Here is a 20,709-nt window from a genome sequence, read left to right on the forward strand (position 1 = left end):
AATTAAGAACACGATTAACTTAGTTTAATGAGTTGCAATGGGCTAAAACATATGCTGTTAGGACTAATTGGTCATATAAATGTTTATATAAAACTTGAACAAAACTTGCTTTAGGTTTTCTGTAGGAGTCCTGCTTGTTTCCCACACACACTCAAAAAAAAAAAAAAAAGATTACTGTTGCTTGTTCAAACTACCTGTTTATAATGAGCTGAAACAACACAATTCTTGTAATTTCTTTGGCCAATTTATTTGTTTTATTTTCATTCCACTTAAATTTGTAAACCATTAAGAAAACTTTAGCGTTTTGTGCTGGTACAACAAGAAGGAATTGAGTTGGTCCAACTGCCTGGTTAGGATTTATAGTTCCCAGCATGCTTTGCATGTAATTGAATTAATAGAAGGGAAATGTTGACAATAAAAGTAATCTTATGTTTTAAAGTTAATAGAAAGTCTTGTGTAAGTTTAATCTTCACTTTAGTTTGAAGTTTTAGAAGAGTTTCATGTAATACTTTGAGTTTTGACCTTACCACCGTCCAGACCCATGCTTTGTGTGTAGCAGAGCCGGCCCAAGGCAATTGTGAATTAAGCCGTGTGACTTGTTTTAGTTTTAGATGGTTGTGTTGTGAATTATTTAGCGATGGGGTAAATATGCTAACTTATTTTATTTTACTGCAGTGATATAAATTCTGGCCCCAAGTGTCGATATTTATGTAAATTAACAAAAGATCTGAATTAATTGGTCAGACTTACTGCAGCGGTTTACCACTTTTCCCACAGTATATCCAGCCGCCACCAGGTGGCGCTTCCCGTGCAAGCCGTTTGTGTGTTTCAGATATCCAGCTCCCCCCAATTTTCCTCTAGTTTCTTGCGTGGTGCTGAACGCAAGACAAAACGAGGGGTAGGGGTAAGAGGAAGAGCTTAGGGGTAGAATTAGTATTGGGTCCTTACAGGTGGTTGTCAAGCTCACTCACCTGTATAGAGCACACTCATGCATCATACCCTTGATCATACCGAACATGAGATGCATGTATGCTTTATTTTTTTAGTAATGCTTAAAAACAAAAAATATATAATTTATAAAAAGCCAGAAAATGATACTCAGATGTATTTGTCATTACAAAAGCTGTTTATTTCAGATAAATGTTGGTATGAATCTTTTTAATCATCAAAGAATCTTGAAAAAAAAACTAGTCAAATATCAATAAATAATGAAGATAAAAATGATAATTGGACTGTTTTTAGGCTACTGTGCTTTAGTTTGGATCAATTGCAAGTTTGGTGAGCAGAAGATTTCTTTAAAAAGTTAGGTATGGTGTTTCTTTCCCCCCACAAAAAAGTAAGTGTTATTGTTTAAAAAAATGTGAATTTATGCACACTGACTATATTGTATATGCTTGGTAGATGATGAATATTGAAGTGTATTGTTTTATTTAACTGAACCCAACAAAAAGCTTACCCAGCCCTTCCCTGATTGCGTCATTCACAGACAGGTGAACAATGTGTAGGTGAGATTTGTATAAAAAGGACTATTTTAAGACGTTGCCCAAGGAGCCGAAGGAAGAAGCCCAGTCACTGAGTCATCCTACAGTGCCAGAAGAGGATCAAGGGCACGTATGTATATATTGTATATAGTTCCAGAATAAGTTTCCAATACATCAATACATTTCATTCGAGTTTTCATCATTGCTGGATGTTTTGCTGATTGTCAGTGCTGGTGATATTCGGCTCTTGGGTTGTTGGGTTCTTTTGGATGGTTTGCTGGATGTTGGCAGGTGTTTGGCAAGGTTTCCTAGGCGGTGTCTTGCGAGTTGTTGGTCTCCTCTGAGTGGTTTTTGGCACATTAGTGGTTTGTTAGTGTTGGCTGTTGGGTTAGGGTAGGTTAGGGTCCCTCACATGGTTTGCAGCTTGACGTGCTGTGAGGGCTTGTGTGCATCAGTGATGCTGAGAGCTATGCTACTGGTACATCACAGCTACCAGTAGGGTCACCCATAGTGGACAAGTCTCAGCTGAGATGCCCGACCAAGAAAAACCACCTGATTCTGAACAGCAGTACATTGGCCTGATGCTCCAAACAGAAGATGTCACCTGAATGATGGGAAGAATCTTCAAAACTACAGTTTATATGGAGTTGCAGATGGACCAATGCCAGCTACTGTTAGCTATTCTCTGGAAATATATAACACACACACACACACACACACACACACACACACACACACACATACAAAAATAAATAAAATTAAATCTTGCAGACATTAAGAACTAAATATTTATTTAATTCATTTATTCATTTTCTTTTTGGCTTAATCCCTTTATTAATCTGGGGTCGCCACAGTGGAATGAACCGCCAACTTATCCAGCACGTTTTTACACTGCAGATGCCACCCATCTCTGGAAAATATCCACTTACACTCATTTACACTCATACACATCTGACAATTTAGCCACCCAATTCACCTGTATCGCATGTCTTTGGACTGTGGGGAAAACCGGGGCACCCGGAGGAAACCCACGCGAACTAAGAGAAAACATGAAAACTCCACACAGAAACGCCAACTGGCCCAGCCGAGGCTCAAACCAGCGACCTTCTTGCTGTGAGGCGACAGCACTACCTACTGCGCCACTGTGTCGCCAATATTTATTTGTAAAATATTTATTACCTTAATTTAAAGAATATTTAATTTTTGTTTTGAAAAAACACTTTTTAATGTCTTGATATGGGTGGTTCTACTTTCAATAAAACACATGAATACAATTATTAATAATTTATTCAATAAAATATGTAATACTTATGGCACTGGGGAAGAATCAAATTAGGTGAAAACATAAAAGTTATTATTGGTTATCCTGAATTTAAATAAAATTATTGCAAAAATGTTTAATGATGTAAAGTTGACTTAGAAATTACAACCAAAAGAATTCAATTGATTATTGTGCTAAATGTGAAAAGAAGCAAGTAAAGATTTAAAGAAAAAAATACAAAGCAATTTAAACTGATTTAAATGGCACAAAAGTGTGTAAATTATTGTGTGTGTGTGTGTGTTTGTGTGTATGTGTGTGAACTATCCCTTTATTTCAAAGAATATGAATATATTGTATTTTATTGCATTTTAATATGAAGAAAAATCCTTAAAATAAGAATGTAAAACTTCCAGTAGGTGGTAGTAATGTCTAATGAGTGTGACGGTTCCTTAAAATGAATTACAACAAAGAAGTATAAACCGCTGTCTGGACTGTTTAAATTAGACAATAAAAAATAACTTAAGCGGGCTAAAAATATTTAAATATAGAAATGTTACCAATTACTCTTCTCATTAACAATGATATTTTATCTAAGCTACTCTGAAACAGTTAATATGTAACTTTAATTTTATTTATATTAATATTTTATTTAACAAACCAGTTTGTGTTTTGGCGCTGAAACATATTTGACCTTGTTTTTAAGCAGTTCACATTAAATGTTATTCATACATTCATTCGTCTTATTCCCTTTATTAAACAGGGGTTGCCACAGTGGAATGAACTGCCAACTTATCCAGTATATGTTTTACACAGCAGATGCCCTTCCAGCTGCAACCCAGTACTGGGAAACACTCTTACACTCTTGCATTCACGCACAACGACCAATTTAGCTTATTCAATTCACTTATAGTATATTTCTTTAGACACCCAGAGGAAGCCCATGCAAATATAGAGAAATTATGCAAACTCCTCACAAAAATCCGCCCATCCGCATTACAACTGTGCTAGTGGGTGATTTGTTTTGCTCCGTGCAAAATAGGGATTTAATTAATGATCCACTCTAACTCTTTTACCACAAACCCCTGTTATGTATTTGCTACATTTTCAATATAAGCTATTATTTTAAAGAATATGTCGTGAGCGTATGATATTTCCTCAGTGCTGATGTGCTTTAATTTTCACAGCGAGTGTAGTGGAGGGAGTGTCTTAATATCTCAAACTGGCCACAATTTTGTTTAACCTGCTTCAAACTGGTAGAAAATTATACATTACGCTTAGGTCCCCCTGAAGGCTTGGACCAGGCCTGGGGTGCTTTGCTCAGTGAGCAATAACTGTCCTAAAATGAGTTCTGTGATCAGTTTCAATCCACTATATATGTAACTGATGAAATATGCTTTAAAATGTCTCTTTTAGTTAATTTAGGATAACTTCAAATAAAACTAAGAGACTTCAAAATGTACGACATGCAATAGACATACATGATATTATCAGACATTTGAGTTTAGGTTAAATAAAAATACAAATGTACTAAAACTTTTATTTGATAAAATCATATTGACCAACTCAATTGCATTTAATTGTGTATTTTTTTAAGTTTGTGCTAAACAAATTTATTGGATCGAAATCCTGCCCTCAATTAAATTGAGTTCATCCAATAAGTTATTTTTTTGAGTGTAGGATTTCTACAAGAGTTTTGCACTTTTCCTGTATTTCTGCAGGATTACATGTTACCTGGAGAAGTCTTACAAGAAAATAGTTAAAAATCTGTGGGAAATATGTAGGTGTGTGATGTACAAAATGAGGAAAGTGGTTGCCCTGAAAAAATGTAAGTAATGTTTACCTATAGACTTAAGTGAGCTATAAGAAAAGAGTTGTTTTAGCAATTGTTCCAGTTTGCAATGCAATAGATTCTTTTATTAACGTTTCTCTCATAATACATCAGAATACAAGTGCAGTAAAAAGCAAGTTTAAAACAGTTTGCCTTCAAGTTTAGCAGGTTTCCGACTTATTTCTGAGAAAATAGCATTGCCTAACTTTGCAACAGCTAATCTAATCAGGAAGGGTTGCACAAACATGGTACAGGTTTAATTTAGTTTTGGTGATTATTTACATCAGGCAGTGTTGCAGGTTATATTCAGTCTATGACCACCGTGGCGTAGACAGTTTCTGAATCAAACTTCACTGCAGGAGCAGAGTTTTCCCCAGCTCCTGAATGATTTACGGTGGCATACAACAGCTCATCTTCCACTATCTGTGGGAAAGGATGTAAAGGTTTTCTATCAATCTACAACTTATTTAATTTTCTTTCTTTTTTTAAACATAACAGAATTAGAATAATTCATCCATAGGCCTACCTGTCCTTCAGCAGAACCAGAATTTGCACCTTGATTGTCTAAAAAGAAAGAAAAATTATGTGAGAAAATAATTTGCTGGAGAACAAGATAACAAGACACTCTGAATTCCTCCTCACTGTTGGACAGCTGATGAGCCTCTACAGGCTTACACACACAGCTACAGATAGACAATTATAACCTAGCCCCGCATCCCATGCCTTCGTATGTTTATCAGCCCCGGTGTGGGTTGGTAGTGGGTCTGTGACCAGCGCTCTCTAGTGACAGGACAAAATGTCTGTTACATCTGACTATGCCCTGTTACTATCCCCTGTTGCAATATTATGCCTGTCTATGTGTTTATGTGCTTGTTGCTGGGACTTTTCCCCCCTGATCTCACACTGCCCTTCAAGGATGGCCTGAGAGGGGATTTTTTTCGCCTACCTCTTCTCTAAATTATCTTATTTCCTCTTTCTAAAAGCTACCTCTCGTCTGACCTGTCTTCCACTGAAATGTGTGATGTTTGTGTATGGTCCGTGGGGTCCAATTTCGCTACATGTAAAAGTGTATGTGACAAATAAAGGCTTTTCATTATCATCATCATCATGTTTGCACAAAATGTAAAAGCCTTTCTGCAAATAAAATAAACAAACTCACCGTTGTCCATTTCTTGAGCTCTGTAAATCAAAGGATAACATTTATCAAATCACCGTTTACAAAATATTTAATCAGAGTTCTGTATATAATAAAACACACACTAACCTAGCTGAATAAAGTTTTTGCCCATACCCTAAAAAACAAGTGAATAAAATTGTGAATTAAAATTTTATTGAACATACCAGGCTGTAAATAAAAAATAGCTGTCACAGAGGTGGTACCTTTTCAAAAGATACACATTTGTACTTAAAGGGTCAATATTGGTACCTTAACATTTCAAAAGTTTTTTTTTTTTTTTAGATTTTAGGAAATAATATGTACCCTTGAAGTATTAATAAGGACCCTTTAGTTATAAGTGTGTATCCTTTGAATAGGTACCACCCCAATGATAGCTCTCGAACCATTATTTCTGCAGCCGATTCAAATATTATCACTCGGTTGAATGGGCTTAATCAGTGGTTATCAGCTGATAGGTATGGGCCAGTAGGGGCCTTTTGCGTCTATTTGTATAGGCGCAGAAGGCTGTTATCATCCATCCACATGGTTGATCAGCTATAGATCACATAAAGCTGCAGATGGAAGTTAACAAGAATTATTTATAATATTTATTAAACTTCCTATTACTTGTATTTTATTAACATCTTTCCCCACCCCAACCCTAAACCCCAACTATCACAGTAATGTAAAAGCAGATCTGGATCTGGAGCCTTCTTTATTAGTATAGCTGATTAACCATGTGGGTGGATGATATACCAACAATAGGCGCAGAAGGCTCCTACTGGCCCATATCTATCAGCTGATAATCCCTGAAAACGGCCATTCAGTCTAGTGATAACATTAGAAGCGGGTGATTTCTGAGAGTGTAGATGAATTCCAGACTGGTGTATATGAACACATTTAAACCCACACCTAAAATATTTTGATTAAAATCACCAGTGGGCACAAATATGACCAAAAATACATAGAAATTAAAAATACCTGTCATTTGTGGTTTCTTACCTTGATTTGTGGTTATATATATTATAGATATGAAGATAATGAGGAAAGAGAGCAGAATCAAAATCCCAGATATTACCATAATGGCAAGAATTCTTTTACCAGAAAGAACTAAAAACGAAAACAAAGGAAGAAAGTTAACAAATACAAATCTGTCCTCTATATCTAGACTAGTGTTTAATTGTGGATTAACTTGTCATTTACATATTCTCCACACTGAAATGGTGACATTTTGGCTCATGTTGTTATCAGGTTTGCTTGTACACTGGACGGTAACAGTTGTTTGGAGCTCCTCAGTTTTTCCCTGCAGTTTTTCTCCCCTGACTGTGAATTTACAGCAGTCACCAGAGGAGTTTTGTTGACCAATGTCTCTTGAATCAGCAAAGAAAAGGCAGTGTGATATAGTCTGATTATGGTTACAGCAGGTCAGATCCGTCCAGTCACTGAGAGTCAACACCTCAGCACTAACCGATAAATCTGAGTGAATGAGAGATTGAATAATTTTATAAACAAATAATCTCATGTAATTAGTTTATTTATATAGCACATTTTTTACAACACAAAGTGCTAAACACAATTAATAATGAAAATAACACATCCTACAGCACATATATAACAAATAAAACATATAAGACAACCCCATCAACATTTAAAAGGCTCAATTCCTAAGGAACAAAGATGCAGTTTCAAAAGGTTTTTAAAAACAGATATAGTTGGAGCGTGTCTAATGTGCTTTGTATGTACATGTGGATCTGATAAATAAGATGGTGCCAAAAATTAAAGGATTCATAAACTAAATTGAATAATCTAAAATCAATCCATGACCTAACAGGCAGCCAACCTAGAGAGAAAAGAACTGGAAATATGTCCTGCAGCCGCATTTTGGACTAATTGCAGTCTATTCGGGGCATTTTGATTGATACCCACATAAAGTACAAAGAGTGTAATAGTGATTGAACTAATTGTGGTTTTATATATTGTGAAAAATGCTTGTCCAGTTTATATCAGTGTACACCCTCTTTAGAAATTAACATTTGCATCCATCAATGTGGATAATATTGCTGTGTTTACAAAACAATTTTATTAGAAGGTAATATTTATTACACGAGAGTGTGGTCACCTAACATCTTTAGGATTAAAATACATCTTAATTCAAATGAGCTGTTGCCATAAAATAATGAAATTACATTTTGTGTGAACTGATTTTGTTTATTACACTCTAAAAAATCTTTCTGTCTTCATTTTTTGTCAAATCAAAGTAACTTAAATCAGTCAAACTGACTAAAATATGTTGTTAAACTTTGAATATCTACAGAAGATTTTGTAAAAACTGATTGCCTTATTGATTTAAATTAAAGAAGTATAAAAACATTCTTGTCATGATGTTTTGTAATTCATTTTTTTACAGTGTACAATTTCTTTTTTCTACTGGTACATACACTGAGGTGTTCTCATTTTTTGGACAGTGATATTAAATAGTTTTATTACAATACACTCAAAACATACTTTTGCTGCTTGATCAAACTACTTATTTAATATGTTTTTTGGGGGGGAAAACTCAATTGTTTTATGTTCAATCCACTTAAATTTGTAAAAACAAAAACAATTAAATTAACTTAATAACTTTGTATTGGGACAGCATGAAGGAATTGTGTGGAACCCAAGGTTTTTTTACAGTACATTTTTTGTTTTTACATTTTAAAAACAATTGCTGTGTTTAACACAATTTAATTATGTTGTCCCAACACAAATAGATTACGGTACCTTACAAACTTACAAATCTAAGTGTATTGAACATTAAACAATTAAGTTGTCCTAAAAACATCTCAAGAATTGTGCTGTTCCAGCTCATTTTGTGAAGTTTATTTATAAACAAATTTCGAGAGGATCACGTGCTTATGATTGTTCACAGCTATTCCAACTTTAGCTCATGACCAATTATCCTATCAGAATATCCTTAACTCACTATAAATAACCAGACTTTTCCCATCTCAATATCTTCATCTTGAAGAAACCCCTCCTTTCAAACGTGCCACGCGGTGGCCAGTGATAAGCGCTGTTGCCTCACAGCAAGAATGCCCCTGGTTTAATTCCCTTCCAAACCAGGCAACATTTCTGTGCGCAGTTTTGCTCGTTCTCCCCGTGCTCGCGTGGGTTTTCCCTGGGTCCTCCGGTTTCCTACCACTGTTTAAAAACAAGCACCCTAAACAATTAATCCAAAATATTTTTAGCCAAGCTCTGAGTACATCTTCTCAGCATCCATCTGACACTTAGCTACAATAAGCAGGAGGGGAGTCATCAAGATCTACCTGAGCTCAAACTCCCCTTTCGCCCTGCAACGGTAGGGAGCCCAGGCCTCGAGGATCTTACAAGCTCAGGGCTCTCTCCCAGGACAGCACGCCAAACAAGCTTTATTATCAATCATCAGCTAAGTGTGAACTCTTAAAAAATAAGTAGTTTAAACAAGCAGCATAATATTTTGAGTATATCACTTACCTATTGTAAAAACAATAAATCAATTTTGCACAAATATCTCAATGATCCCATACAGAGAATGAGTTTGAAAGAAATATGGTTGCATTAGAAAAAAGGATGTCTGCAGAATTGTTGCAAACGATTTAAATGTGTTAAATTTAAACAAACAAATTAAATTTAGTAATGTTCATCTTAATTTGGTTGTTTAAATTCAGCTCAAATAAATGGTTTACAACCACTTAACCTAAAAAAAAATAGTAAATCCAAGGAATCTTCTTTAAATGTTTTTTTAGTGTGTGTTTCTGAGGATTTTGCTATAGGTTGTACTCATTTATGCTGGAAAAAATTCTTAAAGTCTTAGTTTTGATGGAAAAAAATTTAATATCTTTGAGAAACTTCACAAAGAAACAACAGAACTCTGAGTTTATATCATGTCTGACAAATCTTAAGAAACAGCATTTGAAATAAACATCATTTGGTGAATTAAAAACCAATAATAATTTATGTTTATTATCATCATTATAAATCATTTATTATTGCATTATAATGTATTAAAATACCAAAAGTCATTTAGTTCTACAATTGAGTCAAAGAAGAAGTAAAATTCACCTGAATCATTTTTTAAATAGCCTAATAAAATGTTTCATTTTGGTATGAAAACCAACCATTAGTTTTAAAGAATCATTAAATATAAGAATAGCTGTTGCTGCAGCCACATACCTGCTTTTGCTAATTCAGCAGTAAGACTCACTGAAAAAATAAGCACTGAGTATTAAGGGTGAGCCAAAACATGATGCTGGTCAAACAAATGCTCAAATTTAAATGTCATTAAAATCCAGTACTTACATAATATACACAGATTCGACAGCTGGATCATTGTTTTATGTGTTCTTGCTCATACGGCATTAGAGGTTACAGTATGTCTAAACACACACTCACACACAAACGGGATGCATGACTGCAAATTTTTGCATACAGCTTTTTTTTTTTTTTTGCGTAATGCTTTGAAAGCTCTCTGTATGACTTCTTTCCTCTATCTTATCACTTAAGATGATCTCCCACCTTTATTTGAACTGTTTCTAAATTACTGTGTCTATATACATCATATTTATAAAATACTTCAGCAAGGAATATATAAACTGCTATCAGGTTATGCTATAATGAGACGGTGATACTTCACTTGTGAAACTGTCCAGTTTATACGTACATGGACCATTGAGCAACTGAATGAAAGGAAACAGATGGCAGATCTTCTCACTTGAAGGCTTGAGAAGGCATTTCAAACCACAAACTTGTCATGCAACAAAATAAAGCTTTTAGCCATTCTGTGACTTTGTATTAATTACGTGAATATATTTTTATTTCAAATGGTTATATTTAACAATTTCAATTAATTACTTTTCATATTGCCAATGTGTTGACAGCTTGAAATGAAACCTCAAAACTGAGACCTTCCCTGACTTCCTGATTAAGCAAAGAATGTGATGTTTCTGGACACATCCGCCACACTTCTATTTGATCACACATTAATAAACAATTAAAATAAACTCTTATACATTGTTCAAGATAACACTACTAGATGTTTATATTGGCATATCTGGGTCCATGAAAAATCTTTAATATCCATTAACCATACCACTTTACAAAATTTCTTTCACTGTAAAAAGTGATCAGTTTCAAGTGAGTACATTTGTTGCCTTAAAATAGACAAGATGATCTTATTTGTCAAAAAAGTAAGTAAGCCCATTGTCTCTTGGAACTGTTGCCTTAAAATGTTTTTATGGTCATAGTATACTGTAAAATGTTGGGTTCCACACAAATCCATCATGTTGTCTTAACACAAATTGATTAAGTTAGCTAAATGAGTTTCACCAATTTTACTGGATTGAACATAAAACTATTAAGTTGTCTTTAAAAACTCTTCGGAACTGTGTTGTTTTAACCTATTTTCAATAAATAGTTTAAACAAGCAGCAAAAGGAATATTTTCAGTGTATATTTACTTTAAAAAGTGAGTAAAATCATTGCTTTAAAATTATTAAATAAATTAACATGTGCATAATTATAAGTCAGCGAATTGATTTTAAGGCAGCAGGTTTGCCCAGTTTAAAAATAAAGTCAACTAATTGCTTTTAGAAAAAAAAGGTTCTTTCAGGAACCTAAAATTATTAAATTATGCTTAATTGCTAAAAAAAAAATTCTTTTTGAAGTCTTTTTGAAGAATTTTTAAAAAGCGTATATTCTACACTGTAATGTCATTGTGATGCCAGCCTGATCACACAAGGAAACATAACTATTTTACCTTTTGTGTTTCAAGAGTTCACATAGCTAAAGATTTACAATAAGCTTGTTTGGCATGCTGTCCCGGGAGAAAGCACTGAGCTCAAGACATGGGGAGAACATACAAACTCTGCACAGAAACAGCAATCGGCCTGGCGAGGACCAGAGCAAGCAGTGTTCTTGCTGTGGAGCAACAGTGCTAACTACTGGGCCACCATGACACCCAATCTAGGTAAAAATGGGGTGAAAAAAGGGAGTTTCTTCCAGAAGAAGATAGTTGTGGAATGAAGACTGTGGTTATTTATAGGGACGTAGAATCAGTTGATTGGAGGATCATAATTAGCTAATGCGAGACCAGCTGTGGTAAACCACAAACACGTGATCCTCTCAAAATTAGTTTATAAATAAATTTTACTTAGTGACTAGTTTGTATGAGTTCAGCAGGCCTGTAGCCAGTACTAAAGTGACACTGTGAATTTAAGATGCCAAAGTGAGGAAAGTTGAATGTGCTGGCCAGTTTGTTATTTGCCTAATAAATGTAAAACCTTAACAGATTCTTATTTTTTGTATTTTAAAAATAAGTATTGTTTTCATATTTCTTTATTCTAAATCTTTAGAAAAGGCCTTTGGTAACATTAAATCAAAACGTTGTTGTTACAATGACCATCTGACAAGCTTTAGTGCTAATTTAAGCACAAAAATAGTGCTTAATGTCACTAACATGCAGTATTTAAACCTTGTAATAAAGTAAAAAATAAGACAAATAACTGAAAAAAGGCACATTTAAAAAAATAAAAATAAATAAGAACCACCCCTTTCACCAGGCTGGCTACAGGCCTGTTCAGTCATCCCAAAATGTACAATTGTAAAAAGGTGTGGCACCCAACCCCGCCCCTAAACCCCACCATTATTGGGGGAAAAGCAAATTGTACTAAATTGTACGAATTCAAATGAATTAGCCACTAATACATGAAGCTATGAATTGCCGTGAGATTGTGTTGGTCATGCCAAAACCATAGCCAGATTCATATAGTCAAGTCTTGAAGATACTTTATAATCATAGAACTAAATTATTGTCATAACTCCATCCATTAACATGATGTCATTGAATTGCAGAGCTTGTGGACACATAGCCATATATTTGTGTTGTTTATTAACTCCTATTAGAAACAAGCAAGAGTAAAATCAAGAGTAAACCTTTTCACTGGTGGTTCACTTAATTACCACAGGTGTCAATAATAATGAGACTATCCTAAAAAATAATAAAAACTATTCATATAATAATGAATTTGAATTCTACATATAGCTCCATATTTTTCATCTTAAGTATTGCATCTTTGAAAACAAACAACAAACTGCAGATGGTAGATTTGAGTGTTTTATTACCATGTAAAGCTGAGGTTAAAAGTCATCAGGTCGTTTCGGCGACTTACTGAAACAATCCTGTGAATGGTAAATGTAATACAGTCAGAAAGAATAAAATGCCTAAAAATTACATTAATTACAATCCAGAAATGCATGAAAAATTAAATAAAAGCTTTACACAGAGACAGAATCATAGAAACCTTTGTACCTTATTTACCTCTAAATATATATCTTCTAGGAGTAAAAAATTCTGTGGGTTTGTAAATACTATCAAAATGTAGGTGTAAATAAAGTACAAAGATGTTCCCGTGACAAACACATTCTTGACAGTGTCAAGTAAAACTTGAAGCTGTACAATTCCATTATTCTGAGGCTCCTGGTGTAGTCGTGCTTGTGTCTGGTTTTGTGTTGAGATCTAAAGCGGTCAAGGCTTCATCCAGCGCACCGGACGGCGAGTCCTCTTTGGCAAGCAGGTTACTCTTGCGCAATTGACAGGCTTGCTGGTAGGGAGGCCGAATTGGAGGTTGGGTTGGTGGTAAATACTGATACTCTTTGCTAGAATCAAGCTGAAAATGAAACAAACCATACATGTCAAAGATATAGAGATATAAATAAACTCAAAACTGTATATTCGGTCATCATTTACTCAGCATTCACTTGTTCAACACAAAATGAGATATTTTGAAGAATATTGGAAACTGGTAGCCATTTCTATAACATGGGTCAGCAAGACTCCTGGAGGGCCACAGCTCTACACAGTTTTGCTCCAACTCTAATCAAACACAGCTGACCCAACTAATTAAGGCTACTAGAGACTATTAAGCAGGTGTGAGTTGGAGCTGGTTGGAGGTAAAATATGCAAAGCTGCGGCCCTCTAGGAATTGAGTTTGAGACCATTGTCCTATAGCAGGGGTCACCAATCTTATTCCAGGTGCACAGCAGGGTTTAGCTCCAACTTGCCTACAATCTACAGAAAAACAAACAGATGCTGTGTTAAGCAGAATTGTCCCTCCAGAATTTAGCAATTCTTTGATTCTTTGACAGAAAATCAAGCAAATAGCCCAGAATTTAGAGGAGCTGGCAATTTTTGGTCACACTATACAATACGTTTTCACTAGTTAATGTATTTATGAATACAGTATGTAACATGAATACAGCATTTATTATTAATCATAGTTCATTATTTACTAATGCCTTTTTAAAATCCATATTCATGCTTGTTAAAATTAATCCAGTTAGTTAACATGAACTAACAATGAACAACTCAATCATAACTAACATCAACAAAAGCTATATTAAATGCATTGTTCATTTTTTGTTTATGAAAGTAAATGCTTAACTAACTTTAATTAATACAAGCTTATTGTAATGTTTTACCCAATTTTTTAAATGACCAAAGATTTCATTTATATATTCATTCATACATGCATACATGCATACATACATACATACATACTAAGGGTGTCACGATCTTCCAAATCCTCGATTCGATTACATTTTCTATTCTAAAGGCACGATTCGATTCGATTTTCGATTATGAATAATTAATTAATTAATGACCAATTAATTATTTGTAGCCTACCGTTTAAACTACCTGACCTGCATGGTCTTTGTTTTAGCCATGAACAAATCATACAGTAAATGAATAAAGGCAAGATACACACATAATTACCACCTGTCAATCACTTTTTCTGCGGGACTCGTGAATAGGCAGTGATCCGTGTCGTTATAATGGCGTCGGTAAAAAAAGACGCACAACCAACAGGAACCAGCCAACAGTATCTGAGGTGTTCGCTAAAATGACTAAGTACAAGTGAGTGAAAGATTGAAGCAGTCTACTGATCCTCTGACTGCCTGAACCCGCTGTCTCGAGCCCATGGCTGTGTGTGTGCGTCTGTGTCTGTGTGTGTGTGTGTCAGAGGTAGAGAGGAAGGAGGGCTGCTCAGAAATGCCACACGCCACTGTGGATGTCAAATCGTTGTCGTTCTAAAGTGCCATTTAAAAACAAAGAAAGTGTAAACAGGGCCTGAGTGTGTACTTTTCGCGAGCGGATTTGAGCTGCAATTTTTCGCGAGCGGAAAAAGCTGCAATTTTTGAAACACGGCATTACAAAATCAGTCAATTTAATCCACAATAACCTGACATCTTTCCAACAAAATCCAGAAGGTATTGCTTGAGCTCAAAAAAATCTGCCACAAACAGTATTTTAATGGATATAGCATTGTGACTGCATTTGATTGCTGGTTGACAAGGGAAAGGAACAAAATTGCTGTGAAAAAATAATGAACACAACAATGGGCAAAACGTGATAAAAAAATGCTATAATAAAAAATACATTTAAATAAATTACAAAACATGCCTGATTTTCTATGATTTGAAAAATACATTACATTTAATACATGAAGCTCCCTGACTTTCAATGTCTAGAATAGTTATGTTAAAATGCCATGATATTACAGATATTTTACGACCTGTGGGGACCCTGGTATTAGGAAAAAATATGTATATTATGGAAACATTGGCTTCAGGTTTTCAACATTCTTCAATGTATATTTTGTGTTAAGAGAAAAGAAGAAGAAAAAAAACAAAGTGTGGTTTAAGAGAAGCTGATGTTCACCTGAAGAGGATACGTTCTGTCTGAATCAAACCCACTGAGATCTCCACAAGCAAGGAAAGGGACTATTATTCGGTTTGGTCCCTCTAACTGGTTAAAGTCGACATCTGGAGGGGAAAAATTGCATTGAGGAGAAGCACGCTGACAAACACATTGAACTTAAAAAGACATGTAAAGCATAGATGTCACAACACTTTAAAATAGAGCTGCACAATTTTCAATAAATTAAGAATCTTTTTTTTGTTTCAATTATTAATCACAAAAAAATGGCAATCGCAAATAATTTGTATATTTCAATCGTTATTTATATCAGCTGAATGACTCGATTTGATTTGTGACACAGCTGGAGTTTTTAACAAATAGCTTAAAAACACAATTAATGCGTGTAATTTAATGTCGAAGGTGATTTAATACAAAAATTGTAAACTCGTATCACAATATTTCTGTATCAATTTAAATGTTTGTTACACATAAATAACACTTTTTTGTGGCGAACTAAAGGCTGAAATTATTTAAAGTAAAAAGTGTCAACTGCAGTACAATGCAGATCAGAATATCTGCGGTGTTTGTCTTTGTATAAAGTTTATATTTCAACATTGTCAAATGACTATCATTTAGAAATGATTTTATTTATGTATGTTTAATGCCATATATATTCATGGCAAAACCTATACTAAATATACAATTCATAACATGCAATCATATTGCTTTCTTAATAAACATTCATTGTACAAAAGACATACAAACAACACTGAACAGTCTTATACAATCTTTTAATTAATGATAAATATTCAAAAATTCTGCCAGAAGACACCTTTTAAAACATCTCCTGAATAAAAACACTCTCTAATATCATTTAAATATACACATTCTATTAATAATATGTTTTTAATTTAGAAAAATAGACTGTGTGGTTGTTTAAATCATGATTGCAATCTTTTTCAACAATGAATTGTGCAAGCCTTACTTTGAAAGGTCAGTTTAAAAGAAAGTTACCATAGGAGTGATCCAGTAAAGGGTTGGACATGTTGGGAACGTAACCCTCAGGTGGAGAGTAATTCTGACACACCACAAATGCCTCTAAAAAACAAACAAAAAAAAACAATAGTTATTTAATATTTTTAACATAATCTCATCTTCCATCTTTTTCTGAAATGTGACTTACCAATGCTAGAGTTGCGGCTGCTGGGTGGTTTGGCACAGGTCACAAAGCTGAAGAAGATCTTTAGCTGCGAGTACAGCAGGGTCACATCTTTTCCCCTGAAAATCTATTCAGAAGCAAGACATTCATAAGCTCTGCTAAAGATTATGTTTTATGGAAAATAAAAGGTTACCAGGATCCCTCAATAAAACTAAATCTATATAAATATGTACTTTAGGTCACTCACTCAACAAACAAATCCTTAAAAACTAACTTAACAATAAGCAGAAAACTGATTTAAAAAACAAAACTAAAGGATTTTCTATAAGAGAGAGTTTTGAGTTTACTGCCATATTAGCTTCCCTGGTTATTTCAAGACAACAAACAACAAAATTTACAAAGATTTGATAAAGAACACTTTTTTACAAGAAGCAGGCTTATAACAATAAAATGACATGAACAGCAATAAATAATACATAAAATAAGATTAAAACCTATAACATTTTAAAGTCTTGTTTTTAATAAAAGTTCTTCAATTTTAAAGGATTCATTTTTATTATCCATCATCAGTGTTCCCACTCATACATAAACAGACAATTCAATGACTTTTTAAAGTAATTTAAATTCAAATCAAGCACAATTGTAATTCACACCCAAGCAAATGTAGCACCATCCTTACTGTGCTTAACATTTACTTATACTTAATATTTACGTTAAAAATGTCAGTGATGATTTTGAATGTCATTTTTTAAAACATTACAACCATTATGAGCTGTCAAGTTCATAGAACTTTAATAAAAGTTGTTAATATTCAAATGCAGTTTCTGAAATATGTATAAGATATGCATTATTTATCATAGTTCTGGTACAAGATTTTAATTTAAAATTAAATTTTTTAAATGAAGAATTTATAGATTATTTTTCATTCTGCTTTTGAAAGCAGCATGACAATTCTGAAATAATACAAAAAATAATTACAATTTTAATTCAATTGTTGAACGCCGCGAATGTCTGAAATTTAGTACTTTCAAGAAGTGTGGGAACCCTGTATTTATTCATAAAATAATTGCCTGATAAGAATATACCATTGCAGAAGTATGTTAAACAGTTATTATTTCTGCATTAATCGTTTAGGAGGGGGATTTACTGTGAACATCAAGCATAAAGGATTTTTTTTAATCAAAACTAAAAGTGCTATACAAATACATCTCTACACTCTCAGAACTAAAGGTACGTGATCTGTCACTGGGGTGGTACCTTTTCGAAAGGTACAGATTTGTATCTAAAGGTCCATATTAATACCTCAAGGGTACATATTTGTACCTAAAAGTACTAAAATGTTCCTCTTTAAATTTGAAGGTACTAATATATACTTCTGAGGTACAAAACCCTTCAAGTACAAATGTTTACCTTTTGAAAAGGTACCACCACAGTGACAGCTCGCGTACCTTTATTTCTGAGAGTGTATGACACCAAATACATTCTGCTTTGTAAATTTTGCTTGCTTGACATTAGTTGTATTTTATTATAGAATGTAAGTAGCAGCATTTTTCAGATGATAAAACACAGCTTACATTACATAAATGTGGGACATTTCTAACATGTCATTATTACTGACAACTTAAAGTAAGAGTCTGAAGATAATGAGACTACTTACTTTTGCAACAAAGTTGCCGCCTGGTTTGAGAACATGTGTGGTGATATTGAGAGCCTGTTATTAAAACATAAAATCTAACATAAGGTCCAGGGGAAAAAAGCATTTATTGTTCCTAACTAAAGTTAATCGCAGCATTTCTAACACTTCAATAAAATGAAACATTTCATTCAGGTTTTATAATTTAACGGACTAGACATGGAAGGAATAAATACCAAAAAGTTGTATTTTAAGAAAAGATTATAAATACAAATGTATTAATCAACCCTAATAATTATGAGGAAATGCATGAAATAACAGGATTTCAATCTGAAGTATTACCAAAATATTGATAATGTTAATAATATTAAAAGAAATGCAATTTATAGAAATACATACTGCCAACAGGAGCTGTGCCTGAATATACTCATCTACATCATGAAGCCCTGTCACTATAAATACAAAGAACATTCAATTCAATTGAAAAGTCAGGATCTTCTGAAATAGTCTGAAACATTTATGTTAAATATAACAACAAAAAGTTTATTCCTCACCATCAGGAGCACCGTCACACACAACCAAGTCTGCAGACTCTCCTTCAAAATGTCGAATAATTTCCTCTGCTGTAGAAATCTAAGGCACAATCAAATACTTAAGGTAGAATATCAATTTTCTTGACTCAAAATGAATTACTAGAGCCAGAATTTAAGAAAAAGTGCTTTAAGGGTAATTAAGGCATCTGTGTTCTTTGGATAAGAGATTCATATAAATATGCAAAAAACAATCATCAGTCCAAAGCACCCACAGTAGGTAAAAAAAGACTTAACATGGCTACTATTTAAAAAAATGGCTAACACGGCTATTATATAGAAACAAATTAACAGCCACATGAATAAAGGCTTTTTAACTTTTTGAGTGCCTTAGACTGATTATTTTTGAATTACTAAAACATTTGACAAATAAAAAAATGTATAGAATGGCGCTATTATTTTGCATTTTATGTTAAAATGCTTTACCAAGTTTCTACAAAAGGAAATGTAAATAAATGTAATATTCATGTTTGCTTCAAATGTTTGACCTGTTTACTGCACCTTGGTGATGTCTCCTTGAATTTGTGTGACGCCCGGTAAAGGTGCCATGGCTTGCAGATCAACTGCCACAATCTTGACCTCTTCACTCTTGTCTTTTCCACTGAAACAGGACAGAAGAGACATTGTGTGCCATATTACGTTAAGTCCTCAACTCAGAATTCAATACACTTCAAAATACAGAATTCAGGATGGTTGAGCCAAAACTGAAAATTCAGTGACCATTTACACACCATTCACTTGTTTCAAACCAGTCAGATTTCCTTCAACTGTTGGACAGAAATGAAAATATTTTGAAGAAAGCTGGGAACCTGTATCCATTGAATTCCATTGCTTTTCAATAATGTCAATAGTTACTGGTTTTCTTCTAAATGTCTTTTGTGTTCAACAGAATAAAGAAACTAATAATGGTTTAGAACCACTTGAAGGTGTCTAAATAGTGAGTAATTTTCTTTTTAAGTGAACTGTCCCTTTAACTGACCGTAGTTTGCGGCTGAGGACTTGACTCCAGCTGCCAGGTGCTGCACACAGATCCACAGCACGACTAACACCTGCAACAGTCATTTTAACATTAAAGCCTGCTTTGATGCCATCCATGTAGGCACTTCACAAGCTTTCGAACCTGTGATTCATCCACTATACCATGCAGATGGTGCAGAATGAATGAAGAGCTTGCCTTTAAACAGCTTGAACTCCTCATCCAGCTGCAGGAGTTTGAAGGCACTTCTCGCCCTCCATCCTTCCTCCTTCGCAAGTCTGTAGTAAATATCTCGTTTGTCTTTGGATGAGCGCCCCATTTCACCTTCACTCACTTATTCTGTAGACAAACAATGACATCTGACTTCTAACCCTGATAAAATGATAATCGTGTTTACTTTACATACTGTATGTTGTTACATGACACGTTTAAAACGCTGATATACAATTGACCTTATTCTGCTTATTCTGATTGAGTATTAACGCTATATTAACGTATTATTTACATAACCATAAAGCACATAATGACAGTATATGATATTGTAATTAGATTAAAAAAACAACATACGTTGGACTGCTGCTTGTTTTCGCCGCAACGTGACAGTTCTTCTTCTTCTGCTTACCATGCAGTCACATAACAGGAGAGAACACTGACATCCACTGGAGATGAGGGAGTTTTACACATAATGTGTGTTTACACATCATAGGATCTATTTTATCAGTTCGACAACTGCATTGCACTGCCTTTTTTTTTAATAAAAGCTTTTAAAAGTATCTTACAGAGAAACTGAGGGTTACATACATATTGTCCAAAACATTAAAACCAGAAAAGCTATTCCCTTACAAAAAAATTCTAAGACGACAAATCTGACAAGAAACACCTGAGGGAAAAACCTGAGGCAAGACTTGAAG

General features: G+C 34.1%; 2 protein-coding genes across 2 annotated transcripts; both read right to left on the minus strand.

Annotated features, from left to right (window-relative positions):
• Positions 1-3,611: 3,611 nt before the first annotated feature.
• Positions 3,612-10,176, minus strand: LOC103909452 (uncharacterized). Its single transcript, XM_068216179.2, has 8 exons — positions 10,047-10,176; positions 9,921-9,950; positions 6,930-7,202; positions 6,729-6,836; positions 5,835-5,862; positions 5,730-5,749; positions 5,097-5,134; positions 3,612-4,993 (listed from the first exon to the last, which is right to left on the minus strand). Exons 1-8 carry the CDS (start codon positions 10,075-10,077, stop codon positions 4,877-4,879), a joined length of 645 nt encoding a protein of 214 aa, XP_068072280.1. The 5' UTR covers positions 10,078-10,176; the 3' UTR covers positions 3,612-4,876.
• Positions 10,177-12,844: 2,668 nt separating this feature from the next.
• On the minus strand, positions 12,845-20,485 carry ftsj1 (FtsJ RNA 2'-O-methyltransferase 1). The gene is given in 11 exon segments (NM_001007384.2): positions 12,845-13,410; positions 15,462-15,565; positions 16,455-16,538; positions 16,624-16,726; positions 18,257-18,310; positions 18,632-18,684; positions 18,787-18,865; positions 19,324-19,423; positions 19,802-19,871; positions 19,997-20,137; positions 20,366-20,485. Coding segments are annotated over 10 exon segments (972 nt in total). The 5' UTR covers positions 20,118-20,137; positions 20,366-20,485; the 3' UTR covers positions 12,845-13,206.
• Positions 20,486-20,709: the final 224 nt, after the last annotated feature.

The sequence above is a fragment of the Danio rerio genome, chromosome 21 (assembly GCF_049306965.1).
Source record: "Danio rerio strain Tuebingen ecotype United States chromosome 21, GRCz12tu, whole genome shotgun sequence".
In the NCBI taxonomy this organism is placed as follows: Eukaryota; Metazoa; Chordata; class Actinopteri; order Cypriniformes; family Danionidae; genus Danio; species Danio rerio.

What these genes read in the sequence shown, in the direction of transcription:
- LOC103909452 (XM_068216179.2), bottom strand. Translation starts at nt 10,077, where the DNA reads ATGATCCAGCTGTCGAATCTGTGTATATTAT. An exon ending in GTCGAATCTGTGTATATTAT is followed by an intron (nt 9,951 to 10,046) that starts GTAAGTACTGGA and finishes TTATTTTTTCAG; the next exon opens with TGAGTCTTACTGCTGAATTA. An exon ending in ATATATAACCACAAATCAAG is followed by an intron (nt 5,863 to 6,728) that starts GTAAGAAACCAC and finishes CTTGTTTTTTAG; the next exon opens with GGTATGGGCAAAAACTTTAT.